Source organism: Mustelus asterias, chromosome 23 (assembly GCF_964213995.1).
Source record: "Mustelus asterias chromosome 23, sMusAst1.hap1.1, whole genome shotgun sequence".
Classification (NCBI taxonomy): domain Eukaryota; kingdom Metazoa; phylum Chordata; class Chondrichthyes; order Carcharhiniformes; family Triakidae; genus Mustelus; species Mustelus asterias.
This window is the reverse complement of record NC_135823.1, coordinates 64,830,951-64,853,629: the sequence shown is the minus strand read 5'-3', so window position 1 is coordinate 64,853,629 and position 22,679 is coordinate 64,830,951. Positions and strand designations below refer to the sequence as shown.

The 22,679-nt window shown below is 45.7% G+C and overlaps 1 protein-coding gene across 4 annotated transcripts in view; it reads left to right on the top strand.

The window, feature by feature from the left end:
* cramp1 (cramped chromatin regulator 1) overlaps positions 1–21,979 on the top strand; it is a 58,823-nt gene extending 36,844 nt beyond the window's left edge. For 2 of the 4 annotated variants that reach the window (XM_078240817.1, XM_078240815.1), the window contains exons 11-20: positions 1,681–1,846; positions 2,725–2,915; positions 5,390–5,464; positions 7,183–7,261; positions 9,783–9,884; positions 11,269–11,453; positions 14,267–14,480; positions 16,121–16,285; positions 17,887–18,032; positions 21,704–21,979. In XM_078240817.1, the coding sequence (XP_078096943.1) occupies positions 1,681–1,846; positions 2,725–2,915; positions 5,390–5,464; positions 7,183–7,261; positions 9,783–9,884; positions 11,269–11,453; positions 14,267–14,480; positions 16,121–16,285; positions 17,887–18,032; positions 21,704–21,856 (1,476 nt within the window). In that variant the 3' untranslated portion in view covers positions 21,857–21,979. Of the gene's footprint in view, positions 1–1,680; positions 1,847–2,724; positions 2,916–5,389; positions 5,465–7,182; positions 7,262–9,782; positions 9,885–11,253; positions 11,454–14,266; positions 14,481–16,120; positions 16,286–17,886; positions 18,033–21,703 lie in introns of all 4 variants that reach the window. The other 2 variants (XM_078240816.1, XM_078240814.1) reach the window with 1 other exon arrangement.
* The last annotated feature ends 700 nt before the right edge of the window (positions 21,980–22,679 follow it).

The window sequence follows — 22,679 nt, the reverse complement described above, 5'->3', positions numbered from 1 at the left end:
GAAGCCGGCAGCATAGCGCTGAGCGGGCCACTGCGCATGCGCTGATCTGTCAGCGCCGAGATCAGTGCATGCATGGTAGCCCTGCACTGCCAGCCTCCCGATCGCTGGCCAGTCCTGCGACCCTGCAACACTGCTTCTACCCCGCGATTACTGACCTCCCAGACGTCTCCAGGCTAACTCTGAATCTCTCTCTCTCTCTCTCTCTCTCTCTCTCTCTCTCTCTCCCCCCCCCCCCCCCCCCCCGCCTACGTCACCCCGCCTCAATTCCCCTCCCGTTCCCGATCTCCTGATCGCTGTTCTCTCCCGCTTCTGTCACAGATCCCAATTGCAGAGTGGCAGCGGGACCCCCACAGGCCCTCTGTCCCACCCCTTGGCGCTGCTCTGCCCAGTGGGCAATGCCAAGGTGCCCCTGGACATTGCCATTTTACCCTTTGGGCAGTGCCAGTGGAGGCAGGCTGGCACTGCCAGGCAGGCAATGCCCAGGCGGCACTTCTCCCTTACCCCCGACCTCCTGAGTGAGGTCAGGGTGCCAGCACCCCATTAGTGGGGAGCTGTTGTAAACCTTGCTGAAGTGAACCACTCCTGGCGGGGGAGTGTTGGGGAGAGGCTAGTGAAGTCTCCGGGCCCGCTAATCATGGGCAAATGAAGATTTAAATATTTGTGGAGCTGACACTGCCGGAAATCCGGACCCCGGAAACGTGCAGAGTCCGTGGCACCCAGCGGGGAAGGCCTCTAACCGGCCTCCGCTTATCTGAGCGAATCGCCCCCAAAATCATGGTTCCAAAATGCACAGTGGAAATCTGAGATCACTAATTGATGTTTGAGTCGAGTTTCTTCAAGTAGTTCAAAGGATTGATTTATAAGACATCTTAACCTAAGGTTAGTATCACGGGGCCCTTGCTTGATTTATCAGAGCAAAAGTTATGGGGCTCTTGATAAATGGTCCAAATGGATGACAGTTTAGGAGAAAGTTTGTGCATAAAATGTGGCTCTTCCTTGTGCCAGCAGTCCGAGAATAAAAGTGCCATTTTCACGGACAATGGGATAGTTGTACTTTGTCAGCTGGGCCTAGAAGGTTAGGATTAATTTGCACACAGAAATAAGTGAAGGATTTTTTGGGCTTCTGCAGTTTTAAGAAAAAGCACTTTATATGTTTGTGATTTCAAAATGTGTGGATTTTTTAAGGGTATGTACTTGCACTTTACTCTGTGATTTGTCCTCTTAAAAAGCCCTACAACTTGTTAGGATCTATAACGATCAATGCTCATTTTAAAATTGGTAACCATTAGTGTTAGCTACATTTTTGTGTGCATGGCCGAGATTCCAGAATTTTTGCATCCATTTATTTATGTTCCCTTATTAAAATTCATTAAGCATTGGACACTAGGCTCGAATTTAATGGAATTTGTTAGCTACCCCTGCAACAACTAATAGCATAATAGGAAATGAATCTTGTGAACAAGTTTATGTTAATGGAGTTTGTAAAAGCCTATGTATAAAACTTTTGCATGTTAGGACATGGAATGGGGCAAAAATTGTCCTTTGAAAGTATTCAAATGGTTTTGGGCCAATCGCACAGGCATCTTGTTAAATGAGGCTCAGAGGACCAGTTGAGATTTGGAGACCTGGGCAATGCGTAGAGGACTTCACTCTCTCATGCAGCTCTTTTATCACGTCTAGAGTCCAGAATCTAACTCTGTGGCAACATCTCCAATGAAGTCAAACCACGAAGATCAGATGCACACTCCACCGGGGAAAGTGATCACTCTTACACGCAGCCCTGGCTGTGTCCGAAGTACTGCAGCAGTTCGATCTAACAAAGCAGTTACTCCCACCGCTGCTTCAGGTTGGTGCAATGACCAGTGAATGGAGATTTATCTGAACAACTAGAGATAGACTGCGATGTGATGCTGTGTGAAATCTTCACTATTGTCTGTTGTGCTCAACTTGGGTTTTATTGCATCTGCAATAGATTCAAACCACGAGGAGTAAAACAGTGATTTGAAGACCAGCGCAGTTCGAAGGTAGTGAAATGACCTGAAGGGTCCTGTTCTAATGAAAGGTCATCTCAACCTGAATTGGTAACCCTGGGTCAGGCAGCATCTATGGAAGTGAATATTATAGTTTAGTCAGGGTTGAAAATGTAATGCCTGTCTAACTCCCAACATGTGATTTGATGTCACAAATGTGAATGAAAGTGATTTGTGTGTTGCGGCAGTTCTGGTCACTACAAGACCAGAAGGACATGGAAGCTTTGGAGAGAGTGGAAAGAAGGTTCACCAGGATGTTGCCTGGTCTCGAGGGTGTTGGCTATGGGGAGAGGTTGAATAAACTAGGATTGTTTTCACTGGAAGGACGGAAGCCGAGTGGAGACCCAATAGAGGTCTACAAAATTGAGAGGCATAGACAGAGTGGATAGTCAGAGGCTTTTTCCCAGGGTGCAAGTGTCAATTACACGGGGGGGGGGGGGGGGGGGCGGTGTGTGTGTCTGGAACGTGCTGCCAGAAGAGGTGGTGGAAGCAGGCACATTAGCAACTTTTAAGAGGCATCTGGATGGGTACAAGGGTAAAGGAGGGAATAGAGGGACATGGACCGAGTAAGGGCAGAAGGTTTTGTTTAGTTTAGTTAGAGCATCATGATTGGCACAGGCTTGGAGGGCTGAAGGGCCTGTTCCTGTGCTGTATTTTTCTTTGTTCTTTGTTTTAATGATTTTATTATTTTCAGGCATGCGTAATGTACAGAAGACATTGGTGGTGCCGTGTTCATCTGGTAATTCTGGAAATTCAAGCAGTGATGCAGACAGTGGGGTGTTTGCTGTTCCTACAATTCTGCCGCCCAACAGTAGGCATAACAAGATATATTCACCCAGCAAGGAGACTGATCTGACATTCAGACAGCGACTGGATTCTTTCAGTGTGAGTTGAACTTTCTTCTGTGAATGAGAAGAGAGCGAGTGTGCTTTTTACTGTGCTTGATTAATAATGGCGGAGTGTTAAAAGATGGGATTTCAGTAGTTCGCCAGTCAGACGGCGAATCTTGGAATTCCCTGACAGCCCTTTCTTTGCGTGTACCAACACACAGGATAGGCAACTGTGGTAGCTCAAGGACAATTTGGGGTTGGCAAAAAATGATGGTTTTGCTAGTAATTCCCGAATCCCAAGAACAGCTAAAGAAAAGATGCGCTATCCTACAGATTACTAGACTTGAGACTACAAAGAATAATAGCAACAGTACCTTTCTTGCTGGTTCTAATTTTTCTGGAGTCTGAAGAATTGCTCTTACAATGCCTCGCAGTGGCAGGGACCCGGGTTAGATTCCAACCTCAGGTCACTGTCTGTGTGGAGTCTGCACATTCTCCCCGTGTCTGCGTGGGTTTCCTCCAGGTGCTCCTGTTTCCTTCCACAGTCCCAAAGGCGTGCAGGCTAGGCTGATTGGCCATGCTAAATTTTCCCTTGGTAGCCAAAGATGTGTAAGTTAGGTAGATTAACCATGGTAAATGCGCAGGGTTATGGGGGTAGGGCAGAAGGGAGGACCCGGGTGGAATGCTCTTTCGGAGAGTTGGTGCAGATGATGGGCCGGATGGCTTCTTCCTGCACTGTAGGATTCTATGATACATTGATGAATTAAGTTGGACTGAGCTGATTATCCTTGCCCTTCTTATTGACAGATCTGATTTAATTGTATTGCTCTTTGGTAGCGCCTGCAGTGGAGATATCTCATGGCAGCACGTTAATAGCAAGACTATTGCTAGAAGGTTTTTTTTGTAGTCAATTATTTGAGCGACCAATCTATAGAAAGTACCATTTGTGTGCACAAAGCTATTAATTATTGTGTTAAACTTAGTGAATAAATAATTGCTTTAGTAACCATTTAAATGTAGATCTGATTACAGATCAGGAATATTAAGTATCTTCCTCATGCTGGAGTTAAGGGAGAGAGCTTTATTCTTTATTTGTCCATATTTATATTTTACCACAGCATGTTTGCTGATTTGGTGCCAAACGTATGAAATGGTTCCTTTTCCTAGCACTGATATGCATCAATTTGAGTTCAATTTCACCCTTTGTATAACAGAAGATGAATAAAAGATAGAAATTACACATTCTTAATTCAGTGTTTGTTATGGTTACAAACTGCTGAAGTTTGATTTGTGATTCCATATCAATCGATTCACACCTCATTGTAAATAGCATGACCTGAGATTAATGAGGATACGATTTTCTTTTTTGGTGTTGTGCACCATGGTTTATGAATTAGAATCCATGTCATTTGAACCTAAAGGCCTTTCTCTGTAACCTTTATTTTTCTTTCTCTTTGTGTTTATTTCTCATTTAATTCCTTTTCAAAGGGCGAGATCGGCCCTGGGTCAAGAAATATTCAAAGGAATTTTTGAGATTTTCATCGCTTATCCTTCTCAAACTCTGTCAAAAACTGGGTGCTAGGTCTCTTTGATTCCTCCTCCCCTCGATTCTGTACCAGTGGATACATTCCGCTATAGATTTTCACAGATCGTGTGGATTGCAAAGTTTTTTATTCGCTTGTGTTGATTCTTCATGTATAATGGAGAGCTCAGTGTTGGAAATAAATCATGTTTTATAGGTTATTTATGTTAATCTTCCTCATGATAAGCTACAGTTGGAAACAAATGACAGTTAATTCTGTACACGCCACTCAACAGTCATCACAGATTAACTGGTCATTTATGTCATTGTTGTAACACATTGGCATTTGTTACTTGCCTACATAATTACAGTGACTATATTTCCAAAATAATTCATTGATTATAAAGTGATTTGGTACTCTTGGCCAGAAGAAATGTACTTTTTAAAAGTTTTAAAGTTTATTTATTAGTGTCACAAGTAATAGACACTGTAATGAAGTTACTGTGAAAATCCCTCAGTCGCCACACTCTGGCGCCTGTTTGGATACACTGAGGGAGAATTTAGCATGGCCAATGCACCTAACCAGCACGTCTTTTAGGATTGTGGGAAGAAACTGGAGCACCCAAATTAAACCCATGTAGACACGAGGAGAATGTGCAAACTCCACACATAGTGACCCAAACCAGGAAACAAACCTGGGTCCCTGGTGCTGTGAGGCAGCAGTGCTAACCATTGCGCCACCCATGCAGCATTATAAATGCAAGTTATTTTCTGTGTTCATAACGTCAACCTCACAACATTTCGAACACACGGGAAGCCTTGTGTCAACTATTGCTCTTTTGACTGATTGTAAAACTGATTTAAGAGTCTGAATTACATTTTTCACAACCCCAGTTCTAACCATGGCCCACTTTGCATCGAGAACCAGCTTAAAGGTTTTTAGAAAGCTTAATAGGCAAATACCTATTATTGATTGTGATGTTGATCATCTCTTGTTGCCATTTCAGAGACCACCAGACATTTATTTACCCAAGCAAAGGAAGTTACGAAATAATCGCCCACGCAAGCCCCTGGTGGTTCAGGTAAAAGCTGTTTGCATATGTTCGAGAAATAAAGGTTTAAGCTCTCAAAGTTCTTATCACCACAACTTGTACAATGAGTATGCTAATTTCACATTCTACATGCATAATTGTTCAATTTTGTCCAAATTGATTTACACTTCAGTGTAAATGTGTATTGTTTCCATCCTATTGTATATATCACAGTAAATAGAGGCATGTATTTGTATTTCTAGCTGTGATATATAAATAGGCTCGGCCAACAAGTCGATACTTGAATCACATCAAATGATTTGTGTCACCTTGATTCAGCTGGTTGCATTCTTGCTTCTAGGTCAAATAAATTGTGTTTAACCTTCCAACGCAGTATTGAGGGAATGCTGCATCTTTGGATATAATGACCATCAGAGGAGAGGGAGAACTGTTCACTGGTTCAAGTGGACGTAAAATAACTCAGTCTTATTCTTTCATAGAATCCCTACAGTGCAGAAGGAGGCCATTCGGCCCATTGACTCTGAACCGACCACAATCCCACCCAGCCTCTCTCCCCATAGCCCCACGTATTTACCCTGCTAGTCTCCCTGACACTAAGTGGCAATTTATCATGGCCAACCAACCTGACCCGCACACCTTTGGATTGTGGGAGGAAACCGGAGCACCCGGAGGAAACCCACGCAGACATGGGGAGAAAGTGCAAATTCCGCACAGACAGTGACCCGAGGCTGGAATTGAACCTGGGTCCCTGGCGCTGTGAGGCAGCCATCCTAACCACTGTGCTACCGTGCCACAGTTTCTCAGCTAAATTTGAATAGCATTGAGTGTGCAGGAGGTGAGCTGGCCAATTTTACTCCCTTGGCCGGTATTACCAAACTTGCAGTCGGGGCGTTTATCTCATGGCTATCAATTTTTGGTGGCATGGAATAGCTGCCGCATTAACTTACATGTCGACTGTATTTGCACAGGAAGATAACTTCATTGTAAGAAGTGCTTTGGGATGTTTCACAGTGATGTGCGCTATAAATGCAAGTGCTTTTGTTTTCTTTTTGGATTTAAAAATTACTGGCACTGAGAGAGAAGATGAAAAATGGCCTTCTGTTCCGGGTATCTGCGGGCAGAGTTATTTTAGCTGGGTACTGAGAAGTCATGGGATATCGGTTTAATGCTCATTCCATTGAGTCTCTGTTCTCAACATGGTTACAGCAAGTAATTGCAAAGTAGAAGTTGTGTGCTTCCTCAGAGAGGAAGTACAAAACCTCTTTCTGTCGCTGGCCAGCTTGATCAGCTAGGTGGAGACACGAGACCAGATTTCCTGGCGTTTGGCTACAGTAGGTCTGTGGGTGAGGCAAGTAGAGACAATATGGATGTTCACTGGCAATGTGGAAAGTGGGTTTAAAGGAAAGGAGGGAAAAATTAGAGGGCAGCTACCCCACACACACAATTGCATGAGTTGGATTTATATTTCTGGTCCTGTCACACTTTGGTATGTTTTACTTCAGAAACATTTAAGCCATTAAAAATATTAACTCCCATCCCAAAGAATGGGTAAGTTTATCGTTCATACGGTGTTGCCAAATATTAACAATTAACATTTCTCAGCTAGGTGTGATCACTTTAAGATTTTTGTTCTATGCATAAATGCTTCTCTTAATAGAGTAAAATAGTTATTTTCTTAATGAATCATATTCTGTTTAAACTGAAGTCTTGCTGAGTAAAACATTCTTGTTTTTCTAATCTTGTTGCAGAGAACTCTGTTACCGCGACCAACTGGAAATTCCTCTCAGCACGTTTGTTCCTTTTCTATCTTGTCCAATTCTGCCGCAGGTAACTGTAGTCACTCACATCGATCAGCAGAACAATATAAAGAGAAATTGCTGGACATACTTGGCAGGTCAGGCAGCGCCTGTGGAGAGCAACCCAGAGGCAATGGGATGAACCTTCATGACCCTGGGATGGCAAGTTTAGAGATGGGACTTGGAGGCTGGAGAGGGGATGAGGGCAGGAAAAGAGCAGGGAGAGCCATCAGGCTGGTTTCCCGATGCAGTTCAGCCACTGGGGAACATTCGCAGAGGTGGATGTTCCCAGGGCCGGACAGGAAAGCAGGTTGGTGCGCCCACCTCCGAGTCAGTGAGCTCATTAACATAATTAAGGCCCCAGTAAGGGGCGATTTTACTGGCTGGCTGGCATTTTGCTGGTGGCAGAACAGCTCCCTACCTCATGCGGAGGCTGCCAGTCTTCACAGCCGAGGCTCCATCCTCCAAAGGAGGCCCCAACAAACCATCCAGAGGGGTATTACCCCGAATCTGAGGGGTCTTTCTCCTAATCCCTGCTGACTAATATATTAGATTTTTCCCCTTTTATAGTGCTTCCATTGAACTTTAATTCCACTATAATGCCCTTGGAGGTCTCCTACCGGCCTTAGCATTGGGAATCCACTCACCTTCTTTAGTATGCCAGTTAGGAGGCTGCCTCCCGGAATGTCGCTGTGCCTGTCATGATGCCAGTAACAGCTGGCTCAGGGTTCGCCCTTTGATCCTGACATTGGTGTCCTGAAGCCCAACATTCCAGGTCAATGGTCTTTCATCTGAACTGGAGAAAATTAGAGATGTGATACGTATGGAGCAAGCCCAGAGGCAGGGCAAGGAGAGAGGAGAGGTTCGGACAGAAGAGAAGATCCACAATAAGGTAGAAGGCAAGCGAGACTGAATGATAAATGGGATGGTGGGTGCAAAACAAATTGGGGTTGTAATAGAGCAAGTAAAGAAACTGATCACACAGAACATGGTAAACAAGACAAATAGAAATCCTACCAGAGAGAAAAGAAGCACCTCTTCAAACTGGGCATCTGTAGAAGAGATGTATCAGTGAATCGAACACACATTCAGAAATGAGCAGAATGGTATGCTATTTTGGGATGTTCCTTACATTTCCAAATTAAAACTGAAAGTTTTGATTGATAGCAGCGCTGCATTGATTATTGTGAAATAGTTTGCAGGCTGCTATATCAAAGACATTTTATTTTGGGATGTATTTCCATGGGTGCCAGCAGCCCCCTGTTCCTCGCCCAAGGACCAGTTCTATGTGAGTGAATCTAGAAAGTGAAGTCATGGCTGTCATTCCAACAAAATCTGATGTCCTCCCCTGCTGCCTGCAGATATGTGCTTTCCACACTGATGCTATTGTCAGCAGCATGAATTCTGACCAACTTCTCTTTTTCTTCCTAATCCAGAGACATTGGGGGCAAATTTGAGTGCTCTACTGGCACTGGTATACCTGTCTGCAGTATGCCTTGATCCGGCCATTTTCTCTGTGATGTTTGACTGCTTGTCCAACATCAGTCAAGGATAAACTGTAATTTCTTCCACTTAAAACGCTGTGAAGGGAAAACCCAATGTTTTGGGCCTGTGCCACAAACTGTACTTTTGCCATCGATCCCATCCCCTCCCCAGCCGCTGTCTCAGGCTGAATCAGACTGTTTCTTATTCGACCCTGGGCCGCACTTCTAAGACTGCCTACTTCCACCTCGAATGATGGACTAGTACTGATCAGAAGGATGCCATTTGGCCCATCAAGTCTCCCTCTGCTTTTGCTTCAGTCCATCTGTTGCTGAAACCCTCGTCCATGCCCTTGTCACCTCCCGTCTCAGCTATTTCAATGCTGTCCTGGTCATCATCTCATCCTACACCCTCAGCTTGTCCAAACATCTGCCCATTTCCTACCATACGCCAAATTTTGCTCCCCTACTCCAGAGACATTGGGGGCAAGTTTGAGTGCTCTACTGGCACAAGTATATCTGTCTACAATATGCTTCGATCCCCCCATTTTCTCTGTCTTGTTTGACTGCTTGTCCAACATCAGTCAAGGATAAACTGTAATTTCTTCCACTTAAACCATTGTGAAGGGAAAACCCAATGTTTTGGGTCTCTGTTGCAAACTGTACTCGAGCCATCGATTCCATCCTCCTCCCCAGCCGCTAACCGTTATTTGTTCTTTGTTCCCAATGCCTCAAATTTCAAATTCTCATCCTTTAATTGCTTTACCCCCATCTAGTGCTATAACCTATTTCAGCCCACAACCCCAATCACTCCAAAATACCTTGTTCCTCCAACTTTGACCTTGTGCATCCACCTCCTTTCACCCTACGAGTGGTGACTGTGCCTTCAGATGTCAGGGCCAAACACGCTGGAATTCGCTCTCGAAACCACTCCTCCCCTGCTCCCTAAAATCCATCTCTTTGGCAATGTTGCTCTCCTTCGTCTCAGCGCTATAGTTACTGTCCAGTAAAAGAACTGACGACTCCCCTGTTGACTCTTGGTTGTGAACTCTTTGCTTTTCTGTGTTTTAGGTACTGGCTCGTTCCGTCCTCTTCAGTCATCTCTTTCCAAAGCATCTTTAGCTCGTCCTATTGTTCCAAAAGCCATTCCATCTTCTACCAGCCAGCTCTCCAGTAAGTTGCAAAGGTTTTGAAAATTAACTTTTTTAAAGAGCTACAACTGTGTTGTTTTAAATTTAATATCCTTCAGCTTTTACAATTTTCCACGTTTTTTTTTCTTTTGATTTGTAAACTGCAAAGAGTTGTAGGCAACCTATCTTTATTGAGAAGGTCGAGGGACTAGCCAGGAAAATGCACCTAAGTGCAACATCAACTGTTGCAGTTACATTTTCAAGGTTACGTCAAAGGTGGTCATGATTTAAGGAATATCCTGTTATTGTCTCAATAATTTAGAGAACAAAACTGGCAGCTACGTTATGGTAGAAACGTTTAATATTATCCATCTGGTTTTTGTGAGAGTAATTCTGTTTTTGTTTCATTAGCCATCATGGCTCTAATATTCTGAGCTATTAGTAATAACACCATCTTGATTATAACCTCACCCTCATTGTGAAAATTTCTTGTTATTGCTCAATTGGCCAATTGCTTTAGAGTGTCACACTCACAACATATTCCTTTTGTTGGGATATATTTTGTGGTAACGGCACTGTGTTGTACCTACACATGAACCACAGCGGTTCTAGAAGGCAACTCGCCATCATCTTCTCAAGGGCAATTAGGGATGGGCAAGAAACACTGGCCTAGCCAATGTCGTCCATGTCCCGTAAATTAATTTTTTATAATTCCAATCTGATTTATTTTCGTGTAGTTAATTCACTGTTGCTGAATAATTCTGTTCCTGTTTATTTGCACTATTTTTTTTTAAATGAACCACCAGCATTGTTATCTGTTAATACTTTACAAAGGTTTTCTTTGATAAGTTGTATCCAAGTAGATCTGGTTAGAGGAACATTCTGCTCATTTCACTACTGTTTATCATGGAATCCTGACAGTTCAGAAGGAGGCCATTCGGCCAATCGAGTCTGAACCGACCACGATCCCACCCAGGCCCTGTTCCTGTAACCTCATATATTTACCCTGCTAATTCCCCCTGACACTAGGGTCAATTTAGCATGGCCAATCAACCTAACCCGCACATAGATCATAGAATTATAGAACCCTACAGTGCAGAAAGAGGCCATTCGGCCCATTGAGGCTGCACCGACCACAATCCCACCCAGGCCCTACCCCCATATCCCTACATCTTTTGGACTGTGGGAGGAAACCGGAGCACCCGGAGGAAACCCACGCAGACACGGGGAGAAAGTGCAGACTCCACACAGACAGTGACCTGAGGCTGGAATCGAACCCGGGTCCCTGGCGCTGTGAGGCAGCAGCGCTAACCACTGTGCCACCGTGCCGCCCATACTAAGATGTAGCTGTAAATTTCTGAATTTTTAAATATACATAAACAAATATGACGCAAGTGGAGTGAATTGATCAGTTTCTTTTGCATCAGGTGCAATCGACATGGCAGCTAAATCAGCAGGCATAATTCCAGGCAGCCCAGTCCAGAGCCTTGATGCAGAAGGATCGCAAGATTTGACCTCTTTGTCAACAGAAGGAGTTTCCCTAGTGACCTCAGACCAAGAGTTATCCTCAGTCCATCAGAATGGAAGCAGTACAGCAGCAGTCTCAACAGGGGTGAGTGGCATTGACCATTGATACTGTGTTCTGTAAGTTGTGTCTTTATGTCATTCCTTATAAATGTGCGACACCAAGCTCTGGTGTTTATCTGAGATAAATTTTAAGTCTACAGCATGCCTGTAATGAATATAGTTACCCAGAGTAATTTTACTCGTTAATTGCTTGGGGCTAGTGTGTGATTGATATGTGTTCCACCATTAGCAGCTAAAATGCAATTTTAAGTATTTGTTACTCTATTAAGCGAATGATTCTGATGGGATGGGGAACATCTCAGCGCCCAGAGTCTGATGTGAGTAATTGTGTTCTCCAACGTTGTAAAAATGCTCAGTAAGGGCAGCAGTTTCATTGCATTGAGCTTTCTCGTAACTGAGAGCCACAGCTGGCAGGTAAGAGTCACTAGCTTAAATCTAGTGCCCAGCAGCATGTGTACAGTGCTAAATGTTTCATTGCAAAGATTCAAAGGGCTTAAAAATCAAAGTGTCAAATTGTAGAAATATTTTTATTTCAAATGCTTAAATTTTAAAGAAAATCAGAATTTCTTTTGAGAGGCAGGAGAGTGGGTGAGGTGCAAGATTCAGATATGCTCATTGTTGTCTAATCGTGATCTCGAATTGGCAAACCTGGTTTCCTTAACTCTCTTTGACAATTAAAATGAGGCCGTTGCTCACGCTCTTCCACTTTGTCGTGATGTTAACCTGCTCTTTTGAGCAGGTGAATGGGGCGCCCACAGGAAGGATATAGAGCCCTCCTTTAAGTTTTAAAGTTTATTTATTAGTGTCACAAGTAAGGCTTACATTAACACTGCAATGAAGTTATTGTGAGAATCCCCGAGTCGCCACACTCCAGCGCCTGTTCAGGTACACTGCGGGAGAATTTAGCATGGCCAATGCACCTAACCAGCATCTTAAATATGCACGTCGGACCCCAGTGATATCAGTGGTACCCAGTTAGAGGACATTTCACATGGAATAATTAAATCCAAGTCCATTGGACGATTGTGAAAGATATCTTCACTATTGCAAATTGCTATATAGCAAACCCAACTTTCCTGTGTGCGTGCGCGTGTCTGTGTGCGTGCGCGTGTCTGTGTGCGTGCGCGTGTCTGTGTGCGTGCGCGTGTCTGTGTGCGTGCGCGTGTCTGTGTGCGTGCGCGTGTCTGTGTGCGTGCGCGTGTCTGTGTGCGTGCGCGTGTCTGTGTGCGTGCGCGTGTCTGTGTGCGTGCGCGTGTCTGTGTGCGTGCGCGTGTCTGTGTGCGTGCGCGTGTCTGTGTGCGTGCGCGTGTCTGTGTGCGTGCGCGTGTCTGTGTGCGTGCGCGTGTCTGTGTGCGTGCGCGTGTCTGTGTGCGTGCGCGTGTCTGTGTGCGTGCGCGTGTCTGTGTGCGTGCGCGTGTCTGTGCGCGTGCGCGTGTCTGTGCGCGTGTCTGTGCGCGTGCGCGTGTCTGTGCGCGTGCGCGTGTCTGTGCGCGTGCGCGTGTCTGTGTGTGCGCGTGTCTGTGTGTGCGCGTGCGCGTGTCTGTGTGTGCGCGTGCGCGTGTCTGTGTGTGCGCGTGCGCGTGTCTGTGTGTGCGCGTGCGCGTGTCTGTGTGCGCGTGTCTGTGTGTGCGCGTGTCTGTGTGTGCGCGTGTCTGTGTGTGCGCGTGTCTGTGTGTGCGCGTGTCTGTGTGTGCGCGTGTCTGTGTGTGCGCGTGTCTGTGTGTGCGCGTGTCTGTGTGTGCGCGTGTCTGTGTGTGCGCGTGTCTGTGTGTGCGCGTGTCTGTGTGTGCGCGTGTCTGTGTGTGCGCGTGTCTGTGTGTGCGCGTGTCTGTGTGTGCGCGTGTCTGTGTGTGCGCGTGTCTGTGTGTGCGCGTGTCTGTGTGTGCGCGTGTCTGTGTGTGCGCGTGTCTGTGTGTGCGCGTGTCTGTGTGTGCGCGTGTCTGTGTGTGCGCGTGCGCGTGTCTGTGTGTGCGCGTGCGCGTGTCTGTGTGTGCGCGTGCGCGTGTCTGTGTGTGCGCGTGCGCGTGTCTGTGTGTGCGCGTGCGCGTGTCTGTGTGTGCGCGTGCGCGTGTCTGTGTGTGCGCGTGCGCGTGTCTGTGTGTGCGCGTGTCTGTGTGTGCGCGTGTCTGTGTGTGCGCGTGTCTGTGTGTGCGCGTGTCTGTGTGTGCGCGTGCGCGTGTCTGTGTGTGCGCGTGCGCGTGTCTGTGTGTGCGCGTGCGCGTGTCTGTGTGTGCGCGTGTCTGTGTGCGTGTGCGTGTCTGTGTGCGTGCGCGTGTCTGTGTGCGTGCGCGTGTCTGTGTGTGCGTGCGCGCGCGTGTCTGTGTGCGCGCGCGTGTCTGTGCGTGCGCGCGCGTGTCTGTGTGCGTGCGCGCGCGTGTCTGTGTGCGTGCGCGCGCGTGTCTGTGTGCGTGCGCGCGCGTGTCTGTGTGCGTGCGCGCGCGTGTCTGTGTGCGCGCGCGCGCGTGTCTGTGTGCGCGCGCGCGCGTGTCTGTGTGCGTGCGCGTGTCTGTGCGTGCGCGCGCGCGCCTGTGTGCGTGCGTGCGCGCGCGTCTGTGCGTGCGCGCGCGCGTCTGTGCGCGCGCGTCTGTGCGCGTGCGCGCGTCTGTGTGCGTGCGCGCGCGCGTCTGTGTGTGTGTGTGCGTGCGCGCGTCTGTGCAGCTGCAAAATCCAATGAAAGCGTTCGTGAAATATGTTGCTCTATTTAAACTTTTTATACACCTGCTTTGCCTGGATAATGAATTGGATTATGTTGACTGAGGGAGTGCTTCCTGCATCTTTTAACTTTGTTCTCTGTGGGTCGAATCATTCAACTTTAATTGGTCTTCCTTTTCTGCACAGAGGGATCTCGATAAACATACATTGCAGAATGGCCTGTCTTCTCCTTCAAGTGAAGCTCCCAACACATTGTTCACTTCTCCTCCAAATGTCTCAGCACTCCTGGATATATCATTGCCAGGACCTCCAGAGGATACGTTGTCCCAGGGTGGACCCCACAGTCAAATCAGCGATTCCATCATTGAGCTCGCTATCAACTCTACTCAGTATGTTGGTGGTAAGTAGAAGAATTTATATTTGACTGCTTGTGGCGTTACTATAGCTTGCACTGCAGGTTAATTGGAAAAATAGGAAATATTAAAGAAGCCTCTGATAAAACGCTATTGTAGGAACATCACTGATAGAATAGAAGTAGGAAACCAACCTGTTGAAAAAACAGGTTGGGGTGAATGGGATCAAAGGTTATGGGGAGAAAGCAGGATTAGGCTATTGAGTTGGATGATCAGCCATGATCGTGATGAATGGTGGAGCAGGCTCGAATGGCCTCCTCCTGCTCCTATCTTCTATATTTCTATAATAGTTTAAATTATGTAGTGTTAAAACGTTGCTTCAGAGGTAACACTTGAATGATAAACAGAGAGTTGGTTGCAGTTAACAGGGCTTTATTGCCGGGAATCAGTTACTTTTACACATATATATTTTATTTCCACAGGAAGATTGATAGTACTGAAATTCCTTATTTGATAGCCACACAGGATAATCACTTAAACCTGTTATCTAATCTTAAAGAAAAATCTGACATTTATATTTTGATGTGGGCGGCACAGTGGTTAGCACTACTGCCTCACAGCGCCAGGGACCCGGGTTCGATTCCCAGCTTGGGTCACTGTCTGTATGGAGTTTGCACATTCTCCCCATGTCTGCGTGGGTTTCCTCTGGATGCTCCGGTTTCCTCCCACTGTTTAAAGATGTGCAGGTTAGGTTGATTGGCCATGTTAAATTGCCCCTTAGTTCGGGGGGACTAGCTGGGGTAAATGCATGGGGATAGGGCCTGGATGCGATTGTTGTCAGTGCAGACTCGATGGACCGAATGGCCTCCTTCTACACTGTATGATTCTATGATTTTTATGAAGTCGTAAGAACATAAGAAATAGGAACAGGAGTAGGCCATCTAGCCCCTTGAGCCTGCCCTGCCATTCAAGATCAGGGCTGATCTGAAGTGGATCAGTTTCACTTACCCGCCTGATCCCTATAACCCCTAATTCCCTTACCAATCAGGAATCCATCTATCTGTGATTTAAACATATTCAACGAGGTAGCCTCCACCACTTCAGTGGGCAGAGAATTCCAGAGATTCACCACCCTCTGAGAGAAGAAGTTCCTCCTCAACTCTGTCCTAAACTGACCCCCCTTTATTTTGAGGCTGCACCCTCTAGTTCTAGTTTCCTTTCTAAGTGGAAAGAACCTCTCCATCTCTACCCTATCCAGCCCCTTCATTATCTTATAGGTCTCTATAAGATCCCCCCTCAGCCTTCTAAATTCCAACGAATACAAACCCAATCTGCTCAATCTCTCCTCATAATCAACACCCCTCATCTCTGGTATCAACCTGGTGAACCTTCTCTGCACTCCCTCCAAGGCCAATATATCCTTCTGCAAATAAGGGGACCAATACTGCACACAGTATTCCAGCTGTGGCCTCACCAATGCCCTGTACAGATGCAACAAGACATCTCTGCTTTTATATTCTATCCCCCTTGCGATATAGGCCAACATCCCATTTGCCTTCTTGATCACCTGTTGCACCTGGGATGTCCCAGTCTATAGCCAGTGAGGTATGTGCAAGTACAGTCACTGGAGAAGTTAATTTACTCACTGCACCAGCTTTTGACCCAAATCACTGCTTTGTTTTAATAGGTGATGGTGCTTCTCTTTCTCCGACAAAATTGAATGGTAGTGACAGCTCGAAGAGTCTCCCATCTCCCTCAGCCAGTCCTCAACGTAACTGGATTCCCTCTCCCACACACGATCCCCAGTGGTATCCAAATGATTCTGGGGACTCCTCGCTGGGGAGTCTGCTGTGTAAGTATTTTATAATTTATTGCCCTCGTGGCTTACGTTCCTTAAGCAGATCACACAATGAATGCCTTTGAATTACATTGACTGTGATTTAGGAAAAGCTGGTAGTCATTTAGTGCACGGCAAAATCCCCAAAACAGCAAGGAGATGAAAGCAGGTAATCTGTTTTTCATGTTGGTTCAGAGAGGCATGTTGGCAAGGACTGGGAGAGCTCGCTGCTTTTCTCCAGGTAGGATTATGGTCTGCCCATCTGAACAAGCATATAGAGCCTCGACTTAATGTCTGTTTTTTGAATTCTTGTACTCCTTACTCGAGATATTTTGGTTTCTGTATTTCAAAATACTGTTGGTGAGTTGTAACCTCCTACATCCTGAACGACATTTTCAGTTGTCCTGATGGCTCACTAAAATGTTCTGATGTGTTCAGCATATTGGAGCATTCAGCTATTAAATGCATCCAGTGCCTCAACAGGATTCTGCTTGTGTTTAGAATAACACTTCACCAGAATTTGTTTAAGTGGCAAATAGTTCTAGTAACAGAACAAAAGCCATCTGTTGTCTTAATTTTTACAGCAGTTAAATTTTGTTTTAACTTTTCCTATATTAGAAAATAGTTGACATCTCTTTGGGGCAAACTAAGTTAGAATTAGTTTTTAATATAATGGACCCTTTTAGTCCTTCATGAACTACGGAAGTTGATCTGGTTTATCAAATACTCTTTAATTCTTGTAAGCTTCTGCTTGAAGGCTCCAGATGAAACTCATTGAAAGTGTGGGCTGATAAATACCTCAAAACCTAGGTGGGGGTGCTTTGTGAAGGTAATGGATTGCTCTTTAACTTTAAAGCTGCAAATTGGAACTGTTTAAACAAATCACTAAATGAAGTGATTCGTCTCCTTCCCTCAAACCTACAATGGGCGGTACGGCGGTACAGTGGTTAGCACTGCTGCCTCTCAGCGCCATGGACCCGGATTCGATTCCCGGCTTGGATCACTGTCTGTGTGGAGTTTGCACGTTCTCCCCGTGTCCGCGTGGGTTTCCTCCCACAGTCCGAAAGACGTGCTGGTTAGGTGCATTGGCCATGTTAAATTCTCCCTCGGTGTACCCGAACAGGCGCCGGAGTGTGGCGACTAGGGGATTTTCACAGTAACTTCATCGCAGTGTTGATGTAAGCCTTGTGACTCTAATTTTAAAAAAGCACCTTGAAACTAGTTGAATTATCACTGCGATAATTTAACAACTAAAGTTGAGGTGTGATTTCTGAGAGGAGCTCAGTTTAATTCTTTATACACTGTGATGGAATTGAAGTGCCAAGATGACAAAGGTAGTTCTATTTTACCATCATCTCATTCAAAGGACGAAACCTCAGCAGTGTGTTACTCCCTCAGCACAGAAGTGTTGATGTATCTCCAGTACTGCAGTTGGCCTATGACCCACAACCTTCCGACTCGAAGGCAGGTGAAACTATCATCTGAGCCAAGCTGACACTTCAAAAAGAAACGATGAGGTTGAATCCTGAGCTTGAAAGGACCCGTGTTACCGTTCTGTGCTTCTGGCCAAGAGAAATACGGTGTATTCATTCAATATGTTTTTGGGTTGTTTGCAGCAAGCCTAATATCACCTGAAAAGGGGAGGAAGATGCTCACAACTGGCAACTGCAATAGCAACAGCAACTCTCTCCTTGGAACAAGCCTACTGGATGGAAACTCCAGGGATTCCTTTGTATCCCGCTCACTTGTAGACGTCTCAGAGGTAAGAATCATAGAATCCCACAGTGCAGAAGGAGGCCATTCGGCCCATTGAGTCTGCACCGTCCACAATCCAACCCATAACCCCACATATTTATCCTGACACTAGGGTCAAGTGATCTAAGCAATGCCTTAAAAAAGAAATTCCGAGTATCTTAAAAACAAATTCAAGCATGTGATCGAATATATAAAGCTCAAGTCCGAGATAAAGTTTTAAAAAAATAAATATTAAGTTGTTCAGTTGTCTAATAGTACTTTCCAAGTTGGATATTCTTGGCAAATTAATGGAAGATTAAAATGTCGATTTAGCCACAGACCTTGACATGATGGTCCTTGTAAAACTAACCTAGTTGCAATGGGAACATATTGGGCGGGATCTCGAGCCCACTCTCGTCGTCCGAGAGATTGCCGGCGGGGGCTCAAGATGTGGCGAAACCTGGAAGCCATGTATCTCGCTGGTGGGGGTGGGGAGGCTGCCAGCACTGACTGCTGGGAGTGGGTGGGGGGAGAGATGCCGACTTCGTTGCCCAGCTATTTCTTTTTGACAGTGTGGTAAGATCTGTGGTAAGCTGTTTTTCTCGCTGGAACCAACGCTCTGCCAAATTCTGGTAAGGTTGCCCCCCACTGAGTGTGCATCAGTTGGTGGAATTCATCAATGGAATTAACTTGGTTGACATCCATTTGATCCTAACTATTCAAACATATTTCAGTAACTTACAATTTCAACCCTGGTGTTGTACAGGGAGAGAATATGCTTTATGATCAGCAATTTTGGCTGATTATATATTTTAGTGAATGAGTCCTCAGTATTGGTCTGGAATATTTGGTGTAAATTGGTATAGAGAGTGATCATTGACATGTTCCAGGCTGCTAGATTTGACAGAGCAATTGGCAGAATATAATCAAGTGGCATGGAGTTTTGCAGCTTTTCATAGAATCATAGAAACCCTACAATGCAGAAGGAGGCCATTCGGCCCATCGAGTCTGCACCGACCACAATCCCACCCAGGCCCCACCCCCACATATTTACCCGCTAATCCCTCTAACCTACGCACCTCAAGACTCTAAGGGGCAATTTTTAACCTGGCCAATCAACCTAACCCGCACATCTTTGGATTGTGGGAGGAAACCAGAGCACCCGGAGGAAACCCACGCAGACTTGAGGAGAATGTGCAAACTCCACACAGACAGTGACCCGAGCTGAGAATCGAACCCGGGACCCTGGAGCTGTGAAGCAGCAGTGCTAACCACTGTGCTACCGTGCCGCCCATATTTATTACCGTTTACGTGACGAGATTGAAAGACCTGCAGAAAAATGATGATATTGTTCCTGCACTAAAATAGTTCAACAACCTGGTACCTTTTCAACTTTCTATGTACTGGTAAGAATAATCGTTTTAAGAGGGTGAAGCTCCCGTTATCCCACAAGGGAAGGATTGGCATTCCCGTTCTTGAGCAGTACTTTTAAGTATGCAGAAAAGTACTCCTCAATGTGCAATAAGAAGTCTCACAACGCCAGGTTAAAGTCCAACAGGTTTATTTGGAATCACGAGCTTTCGGAGCGCTGCTCCTTCACCAGGTCAATCACCTGAGTCGGCGTGTCCACATCAACAATATGCAATGGCTTTAATTCTGAATTGGTCGTGAGTCATTGAATCCTTGCAGCATAAAAGGAAGCCACTTGGCCCATTGAGTCCAGCCAGCTCTGTCCCAACTGCTCCTCCCACCATCTGTGTTGCCCTGCAAGTTGTGCCCGTCCAATTCCCTTTTGAAATCATTCATAGCCTTCACTTCCACCATGCTCATAGACGGCAAGCTTTCCACCGGTTGCATAAAAAGTTTTTCTTCATGTTACCTCTACAACACATGCCCATGTATTAGACCTTGTACCATGAGCTTATGGGAACAGCTTTTCTTTGTTGACCTCATCGAAACCTGTCATAATCTTCTAAACCTCTGTCAGATTTCCCCTCAAACCAACCCCAGTTTCTCCAACCTAATCTTGGAGCTAAAATCCTTCATCCCTGGAATTAGTTTGGTAAATCTCCTCTCAAGCACCCCATGTTCTTCCTGAAGTGTGGTAACCAGAACTAGGCGGCAGTGCTGTGGTTATGACCTAATCAGAGCTCTGTAACATTTCAACGTGATGCCCCTGTTTGTGTACTCAATACCTGTACTTATGAAGCCCACAATCCCATATACTTTAATACCTACCGTCTCAATGTGCTCTGTTCCCTTCAACGATCTATGCACATGAATCTCAAGGTCACTCACCCTGTCCCTGTTTTTTTTTTAGACCTATGTCACCAAGTTTATATTGTCTCTCCTGATCCCTTCTGCTAAAATGAATCATCTCGCACTTCTCTCTAAATCCCATCTGCCACCATTCTGCCAGCGGCACAGTGGTTAGCATTGCTGCCTCACAACGCCAGGGATCCGGGTTTGATTCCCAGCTTGGGTCACTGTCTGTGTGGAGTTTGCACATTCTCCCCGTGTCTGCATAGATTTCCTCCGGGTGCTCCGGTTTCCTCCCACAGTCTGAAAGATGTGCAGGTTAGGTGGATTGGCCATGCTGAATTCTCTGTGTGTACCCGAACAGGCGCCGGAGTGTGGCGACTGGGGGATTTTCACATTACAGTGTGCATGTAAGCCTACATGTGACTAATAAACAAGTAATAGCTAACTTATCTAAGTCCTGCTGCAGCCCATTGCTGTCATCCTCATTGCTTGCCACAGCTCCACATTTGGTATAATTGGTAAATTAATTTCAGATTTGTAACTGCATTTTCCATCCAAGGTTTATTTGAAGGAAGGTTGCGAATGCTTTCAATCTCTTTGAAGATATTATGGAAATGTGTCTGTGTGTTGATGTGCTGAAACATAAAATCACTGAAGAACTTTTATTTCCTAGCTGGCCTATCGACACCACAGTGTTCACCTGAGGGAATCATTTCTGTTTCATTCCTCCCTCGTCCTCTTATCCCCACCTTCAAAAGACAAAGGAGCTGAAATAAAAAAGTTAATTTATGCCAGTGTAAGTTGTCATGAGGTGGAGATGCCGGCGTTGGACTGGGGTGGGGCACAGTAAGAAGTCTCACAACACCAGGTTAAAATCCAACAGGTTTATTTGCTATCATGAGCTTTCGGAGCGCTGCTCCTTCATCAGGTGAGTGGAGAGTTAGCTTTCACAAAAATGCTTCCCACATTCCAACAATTATCTTGCTTTGTCTTTGTCTATATATTCCGTGTTTGTGAAACCTACCTCTCCACTCACCTGATGAAGGGGCAGCGCTCCGAAAGCTCGTGAATCACCTGAGGAAGGAGCAGTGCTCCGGAAGCTCGTGAATCACCTGAGGAAGGAGCAGTGCTCCGGAAGCTCGTGAATCACCTGAGGAAGGAGCAGTGCTCCGGAAGCTCATGAATCACCTGAGGAAGGAGCACTGCTCCGAAAGCTCGTGAATCACCTGAGGAAGGAGCAGTGCTCTGAAAGCTCGTGATTCCAGATAAATCTGGTGGACTTTTAACCTGAGACTTCTTACAGTGCAAGTTGTGCAAAAGGCAGTCGTTTGCAGAGAACAACAAGTAGGGAGTAAAGAAAGAAAAACCTTCAATTTTCATTTTAAGAATCTGTGCTTATGTGAACTCATTTTCAAGCTTGTTGTCTTTATTGCCCAGGTCGACTCTCAGCTGGTGTGTATGATGAATGAAAACAGTGTGGATTACATTGCCCGCTTTAATGACCTCGCCCAAGAGCTCTCGGGGGCCGGGACTTCAAGGAAGGAGATGCTTTTTGACAGTGGCCCACCCATCGGTGATCTCTCACAGTAAGGTCATGAACCGAACAAAGGGGGTGCACTTCGAGCCCCCTGTTTCTCAGCACCTTGCCAATTAATAGCTGCCCATAACGGGCTCTGACTACTGGAGAATCCATTTGTAAATGACACTGAGTTTTTTTTTAAAAATGTGCAATAAGCTTGACAGTCCCGTGAATCAGTATTAAATTTATGATAACATTAAACTGGCCGTCAGTGACATTGTGTGAAGCTACAAAAAACAGAAGAGGCCAAATGGATCCTGCGATGGGACTGAACACTAGAGTGAGATTCTCTTCCAACATATGAAACCGAAACGTGGTTCCAGCACATGTTTGTGTTAGACAAGGGGGAAAGAAAAGAACTTGGGGTTTTGATGCAGATCTGGTGACGTTCTTCTGGTTTGTACCAAATTATTCCTGAATTGATGAGGAATGTTCTGAGAGAGTTTTACAAACCTTTTGTTATATATAACACACCCATTTGTGCTTTCTGTTAAAAGCAAAGCAATAGTGATCCCAGTGGGGATGTTAAACATTAGAGGCTGTATCCTACCTGAACGAATATGTTAAAATATCTGGCTCATGTGGTTGTAGTGATTGTTCTGTCGGTTTGAGACTGATTATGGTACAAGGAATCATTAAATTGCTAACTTATGCTAACTGTGCATTTGATAGGAGACCATGTGGCTCAATGGTAACACCTCTACCACAGGACTAGAAGCTCCGCGTTTAAGTCCAATCCCAGGACTTGTTGGCCACGGAAGGAGCATTCAATGCGGGCATCATCTAGGAAATTCTTCCTCCACTCTCTCCCCCCCCCCCCCCCACTATTCCCCA